The sequence below is a fragment of the Scyliorhinus canicula genome, chromosome 9 (genome assembly GCF_902713615.1).
Source record: "Scyliorhinus canicula chromosome 9, sScyCan1.1, whole genome shotgun sequence".
NCBI classification, from domain to species: Eukaryota; Metazoa; Chordata; class Chondrichthyes; order Carcharhiniformes; family Scyliorhinidae; genus Scyliorhinus; species Scyliorhinus canicula.
The window spans coordinates 119,831,009-119,850,390 of record NC_052154.1 but is presented as its reverse complement, the minus strand read 5'-3'; the positions used below and the strand labels follow the sequence as shown (position 1 = coordinate 119,850,390).

At 46.6% G+C, this 19,382-nt stretch overlaps 1 protein-coding gene across 1 annotated transcript in view; it reads left to right on the top strand.

The window, feature by feature from the left end:
- Nucleotides 1-19,382, top strand: part of LOC119971636 (potassium voltage-gated channel subfamily KQT member 1) — an 865,896-nt gene that overhangs the window by 279,704 nt on the left and 566,810 nt on the right. Inside the window, exon 4 of the mRNA XM_038807461.1 lies at nt 18,050-18,176. Within this exon, the coding sequence (XP_038663389.1) occupies nt 18,050-18,176 (127 nt within the window). The remainder of the gene's footprint in view (nt 1-18,049; nt 18,177-19,382) is intronic.

The following is a 19,382-nucleotide window of genomic DNA, read 5'->3' as shown; positions in this document are numbered from 1 at the left end:
AAAGAAAGGAAACAAGAGGAGGGATGATGGAAGCACCAAAGAAAAATTAAAAAGAAACACAATCCAAAAAGGGAAAGCTATTAAATCACATCAAATGAAATATATATGAAAAAGCAAACAAACTATGGAATCATAGATCATAATATTTAAAGTAAGCAGGTTTACTTGGAGGAATACTTTATATTCAAGACATCCGAAAGTTGTTTAAGTTTGTGTTGATTTGACTGGATCAATTTAATTACACGTGTGTGTGTTGGATTGAATGATTTGATTAGTTGGGTTAAGCAGTGTTAGATTGTGAGCATTTCAGAACTAGATAGCAGCCTGGACTAGATAAATGGATTACAGGGTAAGATTAGTTTGAAAAGAGCTCAGTAGATGTCATCTGTAGGGTTGAACTGGGTCTAGCAGCAAGAGGGTATAGAATTCAGTCGCATTGACCAATTTTGCCAAGCGAGGCCATCGAACTGAAAGGTTAACTCTGTTTCTCTCTCCACAGATGCTACCTGACATGCTTATTATTTTCGATTCTCATTTCATATTTCCGGCATCTGCAGTATTTTGTTTTTAATTGCCTGAAGTTACAGTAGGTAGAGCAGAGTTAGACAGAGAAAGACAAGCAGAATGGTCTGGTGAGACGTCAGGCAAAGGAAAGAAAAGCATTTATATGACACCTTTCATGACCTCAGGACATCCCAAAGTGCTCCACAGCCAAGGAAGATGTTTTTGAAGTCTAATTGCTGTTGTAAGGTAGGAATCACAGCAGCCAATTTGTGCACAGCAAGCTCCCACAAGCACCATTAATAATCTGCAGAATGTTCATGTATTTTGCAAATGAACGGCAATATAGTTAAGATGCAGTGGTCCATTTCGGCTGGAAGAATAAGAAAGGTCACACTGCATGGATAATAAAGTTTAATGTAATCAAGAAACACAGGGATCTGAACGAGGAGATAGATAAATCATTAAATGTCACGACACAGGCTTGCATCGTCATTGAAAACAAGAAAACAAAACATGAGGTGGTAGAGAATCTACATCAAACTTAGTTGGATCCTTTGTTAGGCCACACTTTACTGTGAATAGCTTTGGCCTCCCCACAGGCAGCCATGTCCCAGAGCTAGCTGAACATTGCCACCGCGCTCTGGGGTCTGGCCGAGTCTCAGCAGACCATGGCCCGGTCTCAGCAGGCCATGGCCCAGTCATCATTTTCTCTGCTGCATGACTTAAAGGTACATCTCCATTAAGCAGCCATAGATCAAAAATGATTTAAAAAAAAGGAAGGGAGAAATAAGGGGTCGGCACGGGCTTGGAGGGCCGAAGGGCCTGTACCTGTGCTGTACCTTTCTTTGTTCTTTGTTCATAAGGGACTCAGCCAGGGCATCACTCTGCCCAAAGGACATGCAGCTTGGGGCCTCCGATCCCTTGGAGACCTCATATGTTCTGTTTCAAAAAATGTACTTTATTTGGCATAACTATAAGGTTCAGGGTGGGAGATGTAGGAGGGATGTCCAAGGTAGGTTCTTTACTCAGAGTGGTTAGGGTGTGGAATAAACTGCCTGCTGTGATAGTGGAGTCGGACACTTTAGGAACTTTCAGGGGGTTATTGGATAGGCACATGGAGCACACCACAATGACAGGGAGTGGGTTAGCTTGATCTTGGTTTCAGACAAAGCTCGGCACAACATCGAGGGCCGAAGGGCCTGTTCTGTGCTGTACTGTTCTATGTTCTATATTATAAAAAGGATATAGAAGTATTGGTGAGGTTTAAAAAAGTTTTACTGGAATTATATCAAAACTGAGAAGTTAAACACATCTGAAGATTACATGGGCTGAGACTATTTTTCAAGAAGAATGAAGACCGGGGGATGAACTGAGGTCTTTAACATTATAAAAGGATTTTTTATAAGTACATGTAGAGAAGAGGCTTCTACTTGCAACTGGCGGACATAAATATAAGATGAATATATCCAAAAGGGGATTTAGGCACAACTTCTTTATCTCAAAGTAGAACTTGCTACCACAGGAGTAATTGATGTGACTAGCATAGATGCATTTAAAGGGAAATTAGATGAACATTTGAATAGAATAGAAGGAATGTTGGTGGGATTAGATGAAAAAGGGTAGCAAGATGCTCATGTGGCTGATCTGTTGGACTGAATGGCCTGTTCTATACTGTAAATTCGAAGTAATAATTACATTTTTCAAATTTATTTTTGCATGTCGTTGGCTAGGCCAGGGTTTGTTGTGATTACAATCACAGTAGTACCAAAAAAGATTCAAACAGAAAAGTTTATTGTACAAGCCAAAACAAAGCTGCATAGAGGCGGGTAATATATCTAGTCACCCCTAATTGCCCTTGAGAAGATGGTGGTGAGTCCCCTTCTTGAAACGCTGCAGTTCATGTTGTGCAGGTACTCCCACAGTGCTGTTAGGGAGGGAGTTCCAGGATTTTGATCCTGAGACAGTGAAGGAACGGCGATATATTTCCAGGTCTGGATGATGAGTGACTTGGAGGGGAACTTCCAGGTGGTGCTGTTACCATGCATCTGCTGCCCTTATAGATAGTGGAGGTTGCGGGTTTGGAAGATGCTGTCAAAGGAGCAGTGCATCTTGTAGATGGTACACACAACTGTCAATGTTGGAGGTGGTGGACGGGGTGTCAATCAAATGGGCTGCTTTGTCCTGGATGGTGTTGAGCTTCTTGAATGTTGTTGGAGCTGCACTCATCCAGGCAAGTGGAGAGTATTTCATTGCACTCCTGACTTGTGCCTTGTAGATAATGACAGGTATTGAATGTCAGGAGGTGAGTTACTTGTTGTAGAATTCCCAGGCTTTGACCTGCTCTGGTAGGCACCGTATTTATAAGGCTAAAACAGTTCAGGTTCAGGTCAATCGTAACCCCTCCCTCCCCTGGGTTGTTGATGGTGGGGGATTCAGTGATGAAAGTGCCTTTGACTGTTAAGGGGAGATAGATTATTTTTTGTTGGAGGTGGTATTTGCTTGGCACATGTGTGGCATGAATGTTATTTTTATAGCCAGAAAATCTGTTGATCGAGAGATGAATATTGGCCTGGACACCAGGAAGAACATTGTTATCTTGAAAAGAGTAGCGTGGTATCCTTTACATCCACCCGAATACGACAGGACTTTGGGTTGGACTGGACTGAGGAGAGTTGGACAGAGTGAGGCTACAAAATTGGGTAGAGCTGAAAAGAGATAAAAGATATACTCTCTGTGAATCATCATTCTGATTTTCTCATCTTTGGTTCATGTCAGTCATTGTAGATAAGGAGCCTGGGGAGATTTCTTGGCTCCTGTCAGCACAGAATTTAAGGTCTGGCCTTGATGTTTCATAAAGCAGAAGCTTTATTCTCAGAACTTTATTCTGATTTACGTGTATATGAGAAATAAAACAGGTCCATTTATTTGTTTTTGACTTTGTGTACTATTTGTCCTGTCAGAAAATGAAAGCTTGTGTGTGACTTTGGAGCAATGCTGTATATTCTTTTAAAAGTCAAACACTGTTATTCAAAGAATATTTATTTTAAAATGTGTTTTTTGCATTTCTCTTTCCTTTCTGTTACCATTTTGTGGACCATCTGTAACATCACTGATGGTTACTATTTTGTTTGCCCTGACTGTGCAGTGTGTCAAATAAACCCATACACTCTTCAGGGATTTGCGTCATGTTTTGATCTTGCCCACTTAATCAGGCTTTGTTACACTGCAAATGTTTGCATGGTTTCTCAGGCAGCAGCACTCCGACACCAAGGACTCGCCTTTTAATCCTAACCTCAGTGGTCACAGCTGGCAGATCTGGTGGAAGTCTGCTTTGGTCTTATTCACAAGTCCTGTATTCAAAATGTACTTTCTACCTAATATTTAACATTTGAATGTGGTGTTACCCTTGATTCAGTTGGCAGCACTCACACCTCTAAGTCAGAAGGTCATACAAGGTTCAAACCTCACTCCAAATGTTTGAGTATATCATTGACAATAACAGCTTCCATTTATCGAGCAATGTAATATAGTGGAAACAAAAACCTCCCCCCCCCCCCCCCCCCCCAAACACACACAAACACACACACAACCCCCACAAGGCACATCTCAGCAGTGGCTACCAAACACAATTTAATACCGAACCATGTAAGGAAATATGTGGAATAAGTAAATATTAGACCGTAGTGGGTTGCATCTCGAACGACGATGTGTCAGAATACAGGAGGGAGATAGAGAACCTAGTAGAATGGTGTCACGACAACCTCAATGCCAGCAAAACTAAAGAGCTGGTCATTGACTTCAGGAAGCAAAGTATCGTTCACACCCCTGTCTACATCAACGGGGCTGAGGTGGGGATGGTTGACGGCTTCAAATTCCTAGGTGTGCACATCACCAAACACCTGGTCCACCCACGTCAACGCTATGAACAAGAAAGCACAACCATGCTTATACTTCCCCAGAAAACTAAGGAAATTCGGCATGTCCACATTAACTCTCAGCAACTTTTACCGATGCACCACAGTAAGTATCCTATCTGGCTGCATCACAGCCTGGTATAGCAACTACTCGGCCCAAGACCGCAAGAAACTACAGAGAGTCAGGAACACCGCCCAGTCCATCACACAAACCCGCCTCCCATCCATTGACTCTATCTACACCTCCCGCTGCCTTGGGAAAGCGGGCAGCATAATCAAAGACCCCTCCCACCCGGCTTACTCACTCTTCCAACATCTTAATCGGGCAGGAGATACAAAAGTCTGAGAACCCGTATAAACAGATTCAAAAAACAGCTTCCCCGCTGTTACCAGACTCCTAAAAGACTGATCTGATTAATACTACACTCATGTATGCTTCATCCGATGTGTCTATGTAATTACTTAAAAAAATGTTTTGAATAAATTTAGAGTACCCAATTCATTTTTTCCAATTAAGGGGAAATTATTAGCGTGCCAATCCACCTAGCCTGCAAATCTTTGGGTTGTGGGGGCGAAACGCACGCAAACATGTGGAAAATGTGCAAACTCCACATGAAAATGAAATGAAATGAAAATCGCTTATTGTCGAGTAGGCTTCAATGAAGTTACTGTGAAAAGCCCCTAGTCACCACATTTCGGCGCATTTCCGGACATGGACAGTGACCCAGCGCCAGGATTGACCTCGGCGCTGTGAGGCCGCAGTGCTAAGCACTGCGGCATCATGCAGCCGCATGTCTATGTATTTACGTTGTGTACCTTGTGTTGCCCTTTTACATATTTTCTTTTCATGGACTAAATTATCTTTCTGAGCTGCACACAGAAATATACCTTTCACTATACCTCGGTACATGGAACAATAAACAAATCCAATCCAATCCAGTGAAAGAAAGCTTAGTCAAAGAATTTAAAGGGATATTTTGAAAGAGGAGGGAGAGGTAAAAAGGCAGGGATGCTTAAGAGGGCTTTAGAACCTAAGCACGTGAAGGCACTGCCATCAGTGGTGGAGCGATGAGCTTTGGGGATGCATAAGAGGGCACAGAATTGGGAGAAGGGAAGATCTTGACCAGTTATAGGGCTGGAAGAGGTTGCAGAGGATGGGGCAAAATCTTAGAATGATTTGAAAACCATGTCTGAGAATTTGAAAATTTAGACATTGCTGAACTACATTGTTACTTAGCGCTGTCCTGAAGGAGTATTTGTCATTTGTAGGCAACGTTAAGCTAAGGGTTCTTCCTTTCGCGGTTCAATGTAAAAGATCCCAATGCTTTGTTTGAACATGCCCTTTGGATATCCCAGTTACATTAATGCTTTAACGCAATCTCACTGCTGTTTGTTTACTGGTGTTGTGTTCGTGATCTTGTCTTGCAATGATTCTGCAAAACTGCTGGTGACTTAGCCAGAACTAGGATTTATTAATGTACACGTGGTAAGGTAATGATCAGATACAGACCAAGTTATCATAGAATTACATTAGACTCTCCTGGAACTACCGTTATATGCCACTATCCTCATATACACCTTACAGCCTTCTGCTGGTAGCCAGATGTCACTTGACCAATGTCTGGTGCCACCTGCTGGTGGGAGGTCACATTTCTGAGTACATGTAATATTATCTCCAGGCATAACACCACAACTGGGAACTATTGATTGCTGCAGTCTACAATGAATCAGTGAGTTTATTGGAAGTTTGTAATGTAAGATTTGAAATAGATACCTTGAAACATACAGCTTTCAGCCTAAGCATTTGGGAAATTTTATTTGCTTTTCCTCAGATACCATGCCCAAAGACAGCATGGAACAACAATGTATCCGTGCAGTTTTCTAGTGGTGGCATGGTGACACAGTGGTTAGCACTGCTGCCTCATAGCGCCAGGGACCCGGGTTGATTCCAACCTCAGGTGACTGTCTGTGTGGAGTTTACACATTCTCCCTATGTCTGCATGGGCCTCCTTCGGGTGCTCTGGTTTCCTCCCACAGTCCAAAAATATGTTGGTTAAGTGGACTGGCTATGCTAAATTGCTCCTAAGTGGGGTTACGGGGATAGGGCGGGACATTGGGCCAGGGAGGGGTGCCCTTTCGGAAGGTAAGTGCAGACTCGATGGGCCAAATGGCCTCCTTTTTGCACTATTGGGATTCTATGATTCCATTGTATAAACTGTGGACTTCCATTGGATTGGTTCATGGTTATGCTTGGTTAAGTATTGCAGTGGTTTGCTGTTGTCTTCTACAGGTTCTGGCTGACCATGAGACTCTCTCACTCTTAACTTCTGCCATAGGTGTAGTTGGACAATTTGCCAGTTGACAATAAACCTGTTTGGCCACATAATGAATGCAGCTTCTGTGGCCATCTTGAGTTCAAGAGCTTCTAGCTCAAAGGCAGGGTCACTACCCTGCACCACAAGATACCCAACCAGTTTACTTTATAGCTTTTAATCTCATTCTAGACAAGTGTTTACATAACACAGTCAATTTGCTTCATTGAACTAACCTGAACTGAAAATTGCTTTTGGCGCTAAATTGCAATTTGTCTTGTGAAATTTATATTACTTGGTTCAAATCATTCAGTGATTCAAAGTATTAAATCATCTACTTAATTTTTAATGCGATAAACAGCTTTAGATTGTTGAAGCACACTGTACTTACAATTGCAATCACACTTACTGTTAGCAGTGTTGGTTTTGAATGAAATCATGGAGAAGCATTATTTGACATGTTGCATAGCCTTACTGATAAAAAAAAGATCACAATGGCACCTCAAGTTACAAGAATAACAGAAGAACCTGGTTCTTGTTGAGCACTTTCATCATTCCAAACAATCAATTTGATTTTCTCTACCCAACAGCTTCTTTCCATTTTTCACTGAGCGAGTTATATCCTTGTGTTGGATTTCTCTGTGGAGTTCAGTGCTCCAACTAAAACCCTCTCTTAACCTCACACAGCTGCACATGCATTCAGCAGTTTAAAAAGACATACCACCCCTTCCCCCCCCAGTGCTACTTAAAGGGATCATCAGTGAATCGCATGTTGGTTGCTGATTGATTTCTATTGGCTGCTGTTGCATACCTTTTTATTAAAGCAGTAAAAAATATATACAAGGCCAAACGGTGCAAACACTCATTTTGTGTTGGAGAAACAGGGTACCCTCCCCTCAGTACCAATGTACGGGGGGGGGGGGGGGGATACTCTAATTATTAAAACAATTCACAACACAGTTCTACAAAAACCAAATGGTACAAGCATTAAACTTATGCTGGAGGGACCAGATACTATCACCTCTGTACTAACAGAAGGGAAAGGAAGGGGGGTGGTGGGGTGAGAGAGGAAAGGAGGGTGGTGGGGAGGGAGGGAGTCGGGGTGTTGGTGGAGGGGGACCCAATAGCACACTGCCTGAACTATCTATGGAGGCAGAAAAAATAAAAGAACCTTCAATTATGATGTGCCAGATTCCGGGAGTCCCCCAGAGGGGGTGAGGGGCAACACAGAGTGAGGCACGAGTGAGACCCGCACCCCACTGCAGCGAGCCTCAAGAGCACCCTGCGCTCCCGACACTGGGCGGCTGACAGCCTTCGGACAGTCACCCTCCGGGCCCGAATCCTCCACCACACTGAGTGTGGTGGGCGTCACGGGCCCACCAACCAACCCAGGGCTTACTGATTTCCAGAGTTGGTTCAAACTGCTGAAATCTTCAGGACGTTAACGCGGCATGGGTTCGAAGATGTTGCCTGACTTTAAGAATTCTGCCCAAACCACTTGCTCCCAGACTTGGGTGCAGCAGAATGCAATCCATGTCAAGTAGAACATAAGAAGAGAATGAGCACATGCTGCAGCGAGTAGGACAAACTGCCGAAAGAGAAAGGAGGGGGAGCTGGAGAGGAACCCTGTGTTAGGAGGTTCCTTCCACCCAGAGTGTCGAGGCAACAATTCTCCAGCCTGGAGCTCGATGTGGAGCAGTATGTCAGATGTTCCAATTCACTCAAGGTCACCCTCAGTGTAATCTGCTGCCTGCTGCAGCCACAAGTGCAGCCTCTGAGCAGGATGATAGCAGCTTTGAAGGTGACTAGGACTGATTATGCTTCTTCACCATCTCCCGGTTTACTCTCAACCTTTGTCTAAGGGAGGCCTCTGAGTCTCTGTATTCTCAGAGGAGCTGAAAGATTTCATTCTATCTTGCCAGAAAGAACCAGATGAAGTGAGTATGTGGTTTTCATAGAAATCATACCATCCCTACAGTTCCAAAGGAGGCCATTCAGCCCATTGAGCACAGACCCTCCAAAAGAGCACCGCTCTATCCCCATAACCTTCACATCTTTGAACACAATGGGACAATTTAGCATAGCTAATTCACCTAACTTGCATATTTTTGGACTGTGGGAGGAAACCAGAACTTCAGGAGGAAACTCGTGCAGATATGAGCAGAATGTGACACAGACAGTCACCCCAGGCCCCTGATCAGTGAGGCATCAGTGCTAACCACTGCGCCACTGTGCCGCCCCAGTCCTCCCAATGAGGATTGCAGGCTTTGTCATTTTGCAGTGTGTCATAAACTGTATGCACATTTATTATGCTGGCGTGGATGTCAACTCTTGGATGCGCCACAATTAAAAGGTACTCCCTCTATGTCCTGCTGATGTGCGACCCTATGTTGCGTACCATACAGGCTGATACTCTGTATGCTGCCAGCAGTAATAATGCCTTCCATCTGTGCTGGTCCACTATGCCGAGTTGGTCCACTATGCTATCTTTATTTGAACCATCACGACAAATGAAAGGGCAGTACAGGGTGACAAGGCTACAACATGGTCCTGAGTCAGGTACGTAATCAATGTACACGTGTGTGGTATGTCTATAGCAACACCATTGCACCATGCAAAGTGAGATAATGTAGACAACAAGGCACTTAAGCAACGCTTCCACCATCTGGAGGAGGCCTGCTGTACTCTACTGAGCATATGTCAAGATTCCTGTAGACCTGGTGGATCTAGAAGAACTTATCATCATGATGGCACAGCCATCGTCATGAGTGATGGAGTGACCTCATCCTCGTCAAACTGCCTGCCGCAGATGCACCTGTTCATGACATTATCAGAAGGAGTGACCACTGCACAGTCCTTGTGAAGACAAAGTCTCATCTTTGCATTGAGGACACCCTGCGTTATGTTGTGTGGCACTTCAACAATGCTAAATGGGATAGACTTCGAACAGATCTAGCAACTCAAAGCTAGGCATCCATGAGGCAGCAGAATTGTACTCAGCAGCAATTTGTAACTTAAAGGCCTGCATATCCCCCACTCCACCATACCATCAAGCCAGGGGATCAAGCCTGGTTCAATGAATAGTGCAGGAGAGCATGCCAGGAGCAACACCAGGCATAACTAAAAATGAGGGCCAGGATTCTCCAAGTCTACACGCTACAATGGCGCTCGGCGCAGGAACAGAAAATGGGGCGTCGGACCAATGGGTCCGCGCCTTCCCATGATTCTCCAGCCGCCGACGTTGTTCACGTACGGTTCCACCTGGCGGGAGCTCAGAGTCGCAGCTGTGATTGCCATCCTGTTTGGGGGGGGGGGGGATCCGTCACCGGGACGGGCCTCCACAACGGCCAGGCCCGTGATTGGGGCCCACCGATCGGCGGGTGTGCGCGATCTGGGGGGGGGGGGGGGCCTACTTCTTCGCTGCTGGCCCACTGTGTGGGTCCACCATGTCACGCGGGGCCATCGCTGTAGTCGGCCGCCACACGCATAAGCGGACCCGCGACCAGAAGTGCTTTGCCCTGAATCGACAGCGGGAGCTATGAGAAGCACTCCGGGGCCCTGCTAGCTTCCTTAAAAACAGAGAATCACTCTGGACTTTCTGGACTTTTTTGAAAAAAGTCCAGAGTGATTCACGCCCATTTTCTCACGTGCGTGGGGACATAGCCCCATTATTGGAGAATCCCGCCCGAGGTGTCAACCTGGTGAAGTTACGACATAGGACTACTTGCATGTCAAACAGCATAAACAACTAGTAATAGACAGAACTAAGTGATTCCACAACCAACAGATCAGATCCAAGCCCTGTAGTCCTGCCACATCCAGCTGTTGTTGACAATTACAACTCACTGGAGGAGGAGGCTCCACAAATATCCTCATTTTCAATGATGGGGACGTCCAGCACATCAATGCAAAAGACAAGGCTGAGGCATTTACAACAATCTTCCGCCAGAAATGCCGAGTCGATGATTAATCTCTGCCTCCTCCGAAGGTGTCCAGCATCACTGATGTCAGTCTTCAGCCAATTTTATTCACTCCACATGATATCAAAAAACAGCTGACGGTACTGGATACTGCAAAGGTGATGGGCCTAGAGAATATTTTGGCAATAGTCCTGAAGACTTGAGCTCCAGAACTTGCCACTCCCCTAACCAAGCTGTTCCAGTACAACTACATTACTGGCATCTACCTTGAAATATGGGAAATTGCCCAGATATGTCCACTCCACAAGAAACCGGACAAATCTAACACAGCTAATTACTGCCCCATCAGTCCACTCTTGGAATCAGTGATGGAAGGCGTCAGCAACAGTGCTATCAAACAGCACTTACTCAGCAATAACCTGCTCACAGGCACTTAGTTTGGCATCCACCAGGGTCACTCATCCCTTAACCTCATTATATCCTTGGTTCAGACCTGGACAAAAGAGCCGAATGTCAGAGGTGAGTGAGAGCTACTGCCCTTGACATCAAGGCAGCATTTCAATGAGTATGGCATCAAGGATCCATGGCAATACTGGGGTCAATGGGGATCAGGGGGGAAACTCTCCGCTGGTTGGAGTCATACCTAGCACAAAGGAAGATGGTTGTGGTGGCTGGAGGTCAATGATCTCAGCTCCAGGATATCACTGTAGGAGTTCCTCAGGGTAGGCCAAACCATCTTCAGCTGATTCATCGATGACCTGCCAGCCATCATAAATTCAGAAGTGGGGATGTTTGCGGATGAGTGGGGATGTTTGCGGATGACTGCACACTGTTCAGCGCCATTTGCAACTCTTCAGATATCCAAATACAGCAAGATCTGGACAATATCCAGACTTGGGCTGATAAATGGCAAGTGACATTGCCACACAAGTGGCAGGCAATGGTCATCTCCAACAAGAGAATATCTAACCATCGCCTGTTGACATTCAATGGCATTACCATCGCTGAATCCCTCACTATCAACATCCTGGCGGTTACCATTGACCAGAAACTGAACTGGACTAGCCATATAAATACTGTGTACCAGAGCTGGTTGAAGGCTAGGATACCTGTGGCGAATAACTCACCACCTGACACCCCAATGCCTGTTCACCGTCTACAAAGTACAAGTCAGGAGTGTAATGGAAAACTTTACACTTGTCTGGATGAGAGCAGCTCCAAAAACACTCATAAAAACTCGACACCATGTGGGACAAGGCAGCCCACTTAATTATTACCCCTTCGACATTCCATCCCTTCACCACCAGCGAGCAGTGGCAGCCGTGTATACCATCTACAAGATGCACTGCAGGAACTCACCAAGTTTGAGGTCCACATCACTTGAATGAATAATAAATAAAAAGTACCAGCAGAAAGCAGGACGGTAACAATTGGGATGCTCCAGGGCCTCAACTTGTCTCAGGGGGCAAAGGGGAACTGGACAGTTGGCTGACGTGCGCACTTGGCACTGCACAGACAGCAGGGAGAGTGCACCCGGCTTTGAACAGTGTTGACATCCATGGCGTATCGATGCTGGCTCGCTTGATGGATCAGCTAAAGCCCTGGCAAAAACAGCTGCACACCACTGCACATTTTGCAGGTGTCAGATGCCCACTCCGCCAAAGCTGGATGGGATATTCGTTTCACAACAGACTCAACCTCGCAGGGTTAGGGGACATCGGATTTTGACTATCGCTGGATTCCACCAGGAGCAGTGTCTCATCGATTACACCCATGTGACCATCAAGGCACCCAGTGACTGGCCACTGAGATCCATCAGGAAGACCTTCCACTCCCTCAATATCCATCTGATCTGTGACAACAGCAAGAGCTTCCTCAACATGTGCAATCATTTTCCTGATGTCTGCCGTGACTCCTCCGCCAATCCTGGCTGTCTCAGATCTTGACTCCAAACTCTAACGTGCATGGATGGATCGTGGGGGACAAGGAATATCCCTTGAAGACATGTCTACTGAACCCTCTACAGGAGCCCCAACTAAAGGCACAGAGGCAATACTACCAAATGCCACCTGGTCAACAGAAGAACCATTGAGTAGACATCAGGCTGCTGACGATGCGATTCCGATGCCTGGGCTTGCCGGGAAGGTGACCTCAATACCCTTCCTCAAGGCCTCAGTCATTGTGGTGGTCCCCACAACATGGCTTCCACAACTTGGGCTCGAGTATGATAAGGCCCTGGAAGGAAACAGCTCATCAGAAGAGGAGCAGAAGGCAAGAGATGAGGGAGAGGATGAGGCGGTGGGAGATGACGCTGAATGCAGAGTTTTCCCTCTTTGTGAGGGCCACGAAGAATCCAGCACGAGTTTGCAGAATCGAAAAGAAATAACTAGCTGCTCACTCCGTTCTCTCTGCTGGTTCCAGACTGGCCAGCTCTATTTATGCAGGTGGCTGCTAATGATTTCTCCGCCCCTCTCATTGGGGAAGCTCATACTCACTAAGGATTGTTGGATTGTCATTAGTCCCCAGCCAGTAGTAAAGGGCCAGGTTATAACATCCCTCCTTCTTAATGAGGTGGTAATAATAATAAGAATGTGGACCGGGATTCTCCGATCCCCACGGCCAAGTTCTGACGCCGGTGTCAAAAGCAGCACGAGCCACTCCAGCGTCAATGGGCCGCCAGGCCCGGGTATGCACCCCTTCCTGGGGGGCTAGTACGGTGCCGGAATGGTGTCCGCTGTTCCAACCGGTGCGCCACAGCCAGCGCGAATTTGCACATGCGCATGGGTTCCCGTCTTCGCGCCGACCCTCAGGCAATATGGCAGAGCCCTACAGGGGCCCGGTGCAGAGGAATATAGGCCCCCCATGGAACTAGCCCGCCCGCCGATCGGTAGGCCCCGCTCGCGGGCCAGGCCACCGTGGAGGCCCTCCCACGAGTCGGATCTCTTCCCCCCCCCATCAGGATTGCCCCCCCCCCCAGCCAGAACTCTGAGGTTCCGCCAGGTGGGACCATACGTAACCCACGCTGGTGGGACTTGGCCGAACTTGGTGGGCACTGGGCCCATCGAGGCGTGGAGAATCGCCGAGGTGGGGGGGGGGGCACTTTCAACAGCCCCCGACCGGTGTGGCGACGATCCGAGAATCGGCACTGGAGAATCGGCAGGCCGGCGTCGGAGCAGTGTGGCGCGATTCTCGCACCCCGCCAACAGTTCTCCGACCCGGCCCGGGGTCAGAAAATCCAGGCCGTGATATGCATCGAGGAAAGGTGAATACGATATGTGTTGAGGAAAGGCTGGTGAATGGAATTGAAGTATTGTTCAGTCATGAACTGATTAAGTTGCGGAACAGGCTTGAGGGGCTGAATGGCCTACACTTGCTTCACACAAGGCACACAGTAGTTATTTTCTGTATCTGACCTTCCCAATCTTGAGGTTTGCCTAGTTAATAGATAGACTATTCTGTGGAGTAAAGGACTGAAATGAGTGGCTAGCAGGAGAAAAAGAATAATTGACTTTAATAAGGGTACTTAGCTTCAATCTGATGGGTGACTTTACTTGCCTGTGGAGTAATGTTTCCTTTACGAAGAGATTTAACTACAATTAATAACATTCCTGAACACTGGTTTTCTTCTGTTTTTATTTTCATTAACATTGCACAAGTTATTGTCTCAAGCTGAATTATTACGTTCATTATATTTTTAAAAAATCCATACCTAACTTATTTAAGTCATATGAGCCATCGCCAGAGATCCCAGATAAGGAATCTTGGCAGAGAATGGCAATCTAGCCTTCTCATGCAAAGATAAAATCTCTCTCCACGACAGGCTAAAAGCCTTTGCAGTTGTTTTTATATTAGTGTTCAAAACAGTTTTTTCCCCTTAACCTGATTTTCTACTCCCCACGCACAACCCCCCCCCCCCCCCCCCCAATTCCACAAAGATTTAGTGCTAGGATTAATGTTCGTGATCCTCTTATGAGATATCAACACTCTATTAGAAAACAGTTGGATTGCACCCTTGTACATTGTCACAACCCTTGGTTATATGCCTGTGCGCAATTATTGACATTGTTTTTCAAAATGTGTGTGCTCCTTTTCGTGTGTGCTCGCTGACTATAATTTGCAGCTTTGAAATGAAGTGGGCTTTTTAAAGCTCGTTTTATTTCTCCCACTTCAGTAACATTATCCACTCTGGGTCGATCTTGGCAAGCTTGCTGGACTGCAACGACAGAGTGTATCCATCAAACTGCAGAACGGCTCGGACTCATGCAAGGACTGATATAGAAAACGCTTTCCGATATCGGACAGTCACCGGGGGCATGTTCTGGTTGCTAACGGTTACCTGGATAAGTTTTGTACAGCTATGAAGAACAGCTTGTGCACTTTCACCTCTGACCTCCTGTGAATATCTGAGGTCTCCTCGGGGTCAGTGGTCCTCTATTTAAACATCAGACATGAATAATGGCGCCTGGCGCTCAGCCGACTAGTCCTTCTCCTTTTAGTCATTCTAGTCTCTAGCAGGATTGATGGATGCACACTTAGCTTGTCTGCATGTACAGTAATGAATTCAAACAGTAACTATTGCCTTGTGCTTTGTCTTGCTGACAGGACACATTTACATATTTAACAATGCTTTGGTTTATGAGTTGTATGTATGTAATGAAAAATAAATGAAACTGGAGTATTTTTCACCCCTGTTGATTCAGATCGTTTGAAGAAATGTGACATCTGATGAAGTTTTGTAGTTTTTTTAACAAATGTTTTTATTGGTTTTTACATTTTATGTTAACCATTTCAGTTCATAGGTTAAGTTGCATGTTGCAAAACCGCACAAAACAAAGCAAAAATAGACAAAGAAAAATTAAAATGACAAAAGAGATAGACCAAAGAGCAAAAAAGAAAACAGGAACAAAGATCACTATATATGTTTACACGTACTTGTCTCCCTTCCCTCTGTGGCCGTGGTCCCCATTTGGCCTACCTGCCTCAGCTGTACTCTCCAGTGTGGCTCGAACGCATATTAACCGGCTTGTTATTTTTGTTGTTCACTCTGGTTTTCCGCGTGCCCTTGAGCCTGTCCCCTGCGACACTGTCCCTTGTACCTCGTGATCATTTTTTGTGAGCTTTCTTCCTCCACCCCCAACCCCTACCCCCCCCCCCCCCCATTTCCCCCCTCCCCTCCCCAACCACCCCCTCCCGTCCCTCCTCCCTTTCTTTTTATCTTCTCCAGTTGGAGGAATTCCGGCAGGTCAGACAGCCAATCTGCAGCTCTGGGTGGTGCTGCCGATGGCCAGCCGAGCAGAATTCTTGGCCAGGCAATTAGGGAGGTGAGGGCATCGGCCCCCCTCTCCATTAAGACGTCTGGCTGCTCTGAGACCCTAAAGACTGCCCCCTTTGGGCATGGCTCCACCCTCACAACTTTGGACATTGCATTAAAGAAGGTCATCCAGAGCCCTATAATTGTGGGGCAAGTCCAGAACATGTGGGTGTGGTTGGCCAGGCCACCCTGGCACTGTTCGTATTTGTCCTCCACCTCCATGAAGAACCTGCTCATTCGGGTTCTGGTTAAGTGCGCTCTGTGCACCACCTTTAGCTGCAATAGGCTCAACCCTACGCATGTGGATGTAGAGTTCACCCTGTGTCGTGCTTCAATTCAGAGATCTCCCCTCCCCCCACTACTTCTATGCCTAGTTTGTCCTCCCATTTTTCCCTTGTTTCATCCAGGGGGAACGTACCTCCACAAACAGTCACCTTTACAGGTTCCCATAGCTCCCCTTCCCTATGTCGCCCACGTCGAACTGTTCTTCCACTAGCGAATGTGCTGGTACCTAGGGGTATGTCATCGGTTTCCTACGGAAGAAGTTTTTGATCTGTATATGTCTCATTTTGTTTCCTTTTGGTAGTTGGAACCTCTCCGTGAGTTCCTCCGGGGTTGCTATTCTGTCATCTGTGTACATGTTTCTAACCGTCCATGTCCCCTTGTCCTGGCTTCACCTTTTGAAGGTGGTGCCCATTTCGGTTCGACCAAAATGTTGTCTCATCTGATACCACATTTGGAGCACAGCTACCACCACTGGGCTTCTTGTTTGTTGGGGATGGGAGTGCAGTTGGTTTGTGACTAGGGCTCGGAGGGATGACCCTATGCAGGAACTCTCCTCCACCTTCACCCAATCCATTTTCGATTCCCTCACCATCCCCTCACCATTTCTGCTGTGGCTGCCCAGTGGTAAGACTGCAGGTTTGTGAGGGCCCGGCCTCCCATGCTTCTTTCCTTTGTAGAACCCTCTTTTGGATCCTCGACCCCCCCCCCCACACACACACACAAATGGCAAGATTAGTTTGTATACCGTGTTAAAGAAGGTCTTGGGGATGTAGATCGGGAGGGATCTGAAGAGGAACTTGGGAAGTACTTTCAAATTCATCATCTGCATTCTCGCTGCCAGTGAGAGTGGCAGTCTGCCCCATATCTGCAGGTCGCTTTTGACTTCCGCCACTCGACTGGTCAGGTTCCATTTATGGATCCGTGTCCAGTTTTGGGCTATCTGGACCCCAGGTAGTGGAATTTGCTTTGGGAATATGTAAACAGGAATAATTCCAGCTCCGTCCCTCTCCCTTGCGGGTTCACCGGGAAGATGTTTGTAGTAATCCACGGGAGGCAGGAGTTCCGTCACCACACCAATATTTATATACAATAACGATATTACAGGAGCAGCTACAAACAGTGCTGCTAGCAGTCCAGTCTAAGGCTGATGTCCTTGTGATTCATTTGCCGTTTTCATTGGCCCAATGCTCTGGTCTATGGACAGGATTTTCCCTGTGAGCTTTTGAACTCTACCAGCAGGCTGTGAAATGTGGGCCACAAATCGGCACTGTGTGGGAAACTGGCACCCATTGTAATTTCCCCTAGGGTGTCCAATTAATGGCCAGGACATGCTTGCCATCCAATTAAAGAAGGGGTAGGGCTGTAGGACCAATCTGAAGACTTCTAGAAAGTAGCAGCAGCATTAGCAGATACCTGAGGAAGAAGGCAGGCATGGGGGATGGAGTGGCATATAACCAAGGAGATCTGTTTTAGTTTAGACCCACCTGCAATCCTGGCCCCGACCCTATTAGGCAAAGCCTCCTGACCATCAGTCTAGTGTTGCAACGACTGAATGTTTGCAACAATACTGTGCCTGTTTCAGACGTTGATCATTCTGGTTCTGTGTCTTCCCAAAAGAGTTGGCAAAGCTGAGAAATGTCCCCAGTGATAAATGGGCAGAGAGTACATCAATGCCTTCACTGCCAAAGATAGTATTCAGATTGGGTGTGCAGTCTGGACACAAAGAAGGTTCTGGAGTTTCACAAATGTTGTATCATTTTGGAATGGCTCTATCCATTTATTTTTATCTTTATTTTCCAACAGGAGATTGTATTAGTGGTATTTTTTGGAACTGAATACATCGTCCGACTATGGTCAGCAGGCTGTCGCAGTAAATATGTTGGATTTTGGGGACGGCTGCGCTTTGCCAGGAAACCTATCTCGATCATCGGTGAGTGACTGTTATAGTGATGGCTTGCATGAAATGCACACTCAGCAGTCAACACTTAGTTGTGCAACATTTAGTGGGAATGATCTGTTTGGAGACCAATAGGATTTTTGGAAAAAGAAACACACTGGGTGGTACTGGACTGGGGCACGGAGTCACTGTTGTCCAATGCAGCAAGTGTTCAATTCTGAGAACCATAATTTAGGAAGGGCACCAAGGTCTTGGAGAAGGTTCAGAGAGGAATGGTATCAGTGATGAGTGACTTTAGCTCCTCCCAAGAGACTAGAAAGACTGACGTTGTTCTCCTGAGAGCAGAGAATGTTAAGGAGAAATTTTCCTTATAATTTTAGCAACTTTAAACATCAAATCAAAATTCAACAAAAACACGAGAATATATCCAAAGCACCCCCCCCCCCCCCCCCCCCCCCCCCCCCGGACCAACATGGCTTACACAAACAATGTCACCTTCCCCAACCACCCCTCCTGTCCTTACTCATCTTCCCATGCCTCCCTTTCCACCCTGCCCGCTGCTGACAGCTTAATTTTTCTCGAAGTAGTCGATGAACGGCTGCCACCTCCGAACAAACCCCTGCAATGAACCCCTCAATGCAAATTTAATTTTTTCGAGTCTGAGAAACCACGCCATGCCACTAACTCATACCACCGACTTTGGGGGCGCCAAGTTCCTCTACCCCAGTAAGATCTGTCTCTGGGCCATGAGGGAGGCAAAGGCCAGCACGTCGGCCTCTCTCACCCCTGGGCTCCCGGGTCTTCTGACACATCGAAGATCGGCACCTCTGGATTCGGAACCACACTCATTTTTAAGACCTCTGACATGATGTCAGCAAACCCCTGCCCAAAACATATGGACATAGTCCCCCGCACAGTGCCCACACCTATCCTCCACCTCCTCAGAGAGCTTGCTCATCTGGGCCACAGTCATTTGTGCCCAGTGGACCACCGTAAACTGTATAAGGCTAAGCCTGGTGCAAGACGAGGACGTATTAACTCTCCTCAGGGCCTCTAAGTCCCCATCCAGCTCTTCTTCCCACTTTCTCTTCACCTCTGGTATTAGGGCTCTCTCCCACTCCATCAGCTCCTTATAGATCTCTGAGACCTTCCCCTCTCCTACTACTGTTCTCAACACCACCTTATCCTGTAGCCCCTGGGACAGCAAGTGTGGGACGGTCAAAACCTGCCTCCGCACAA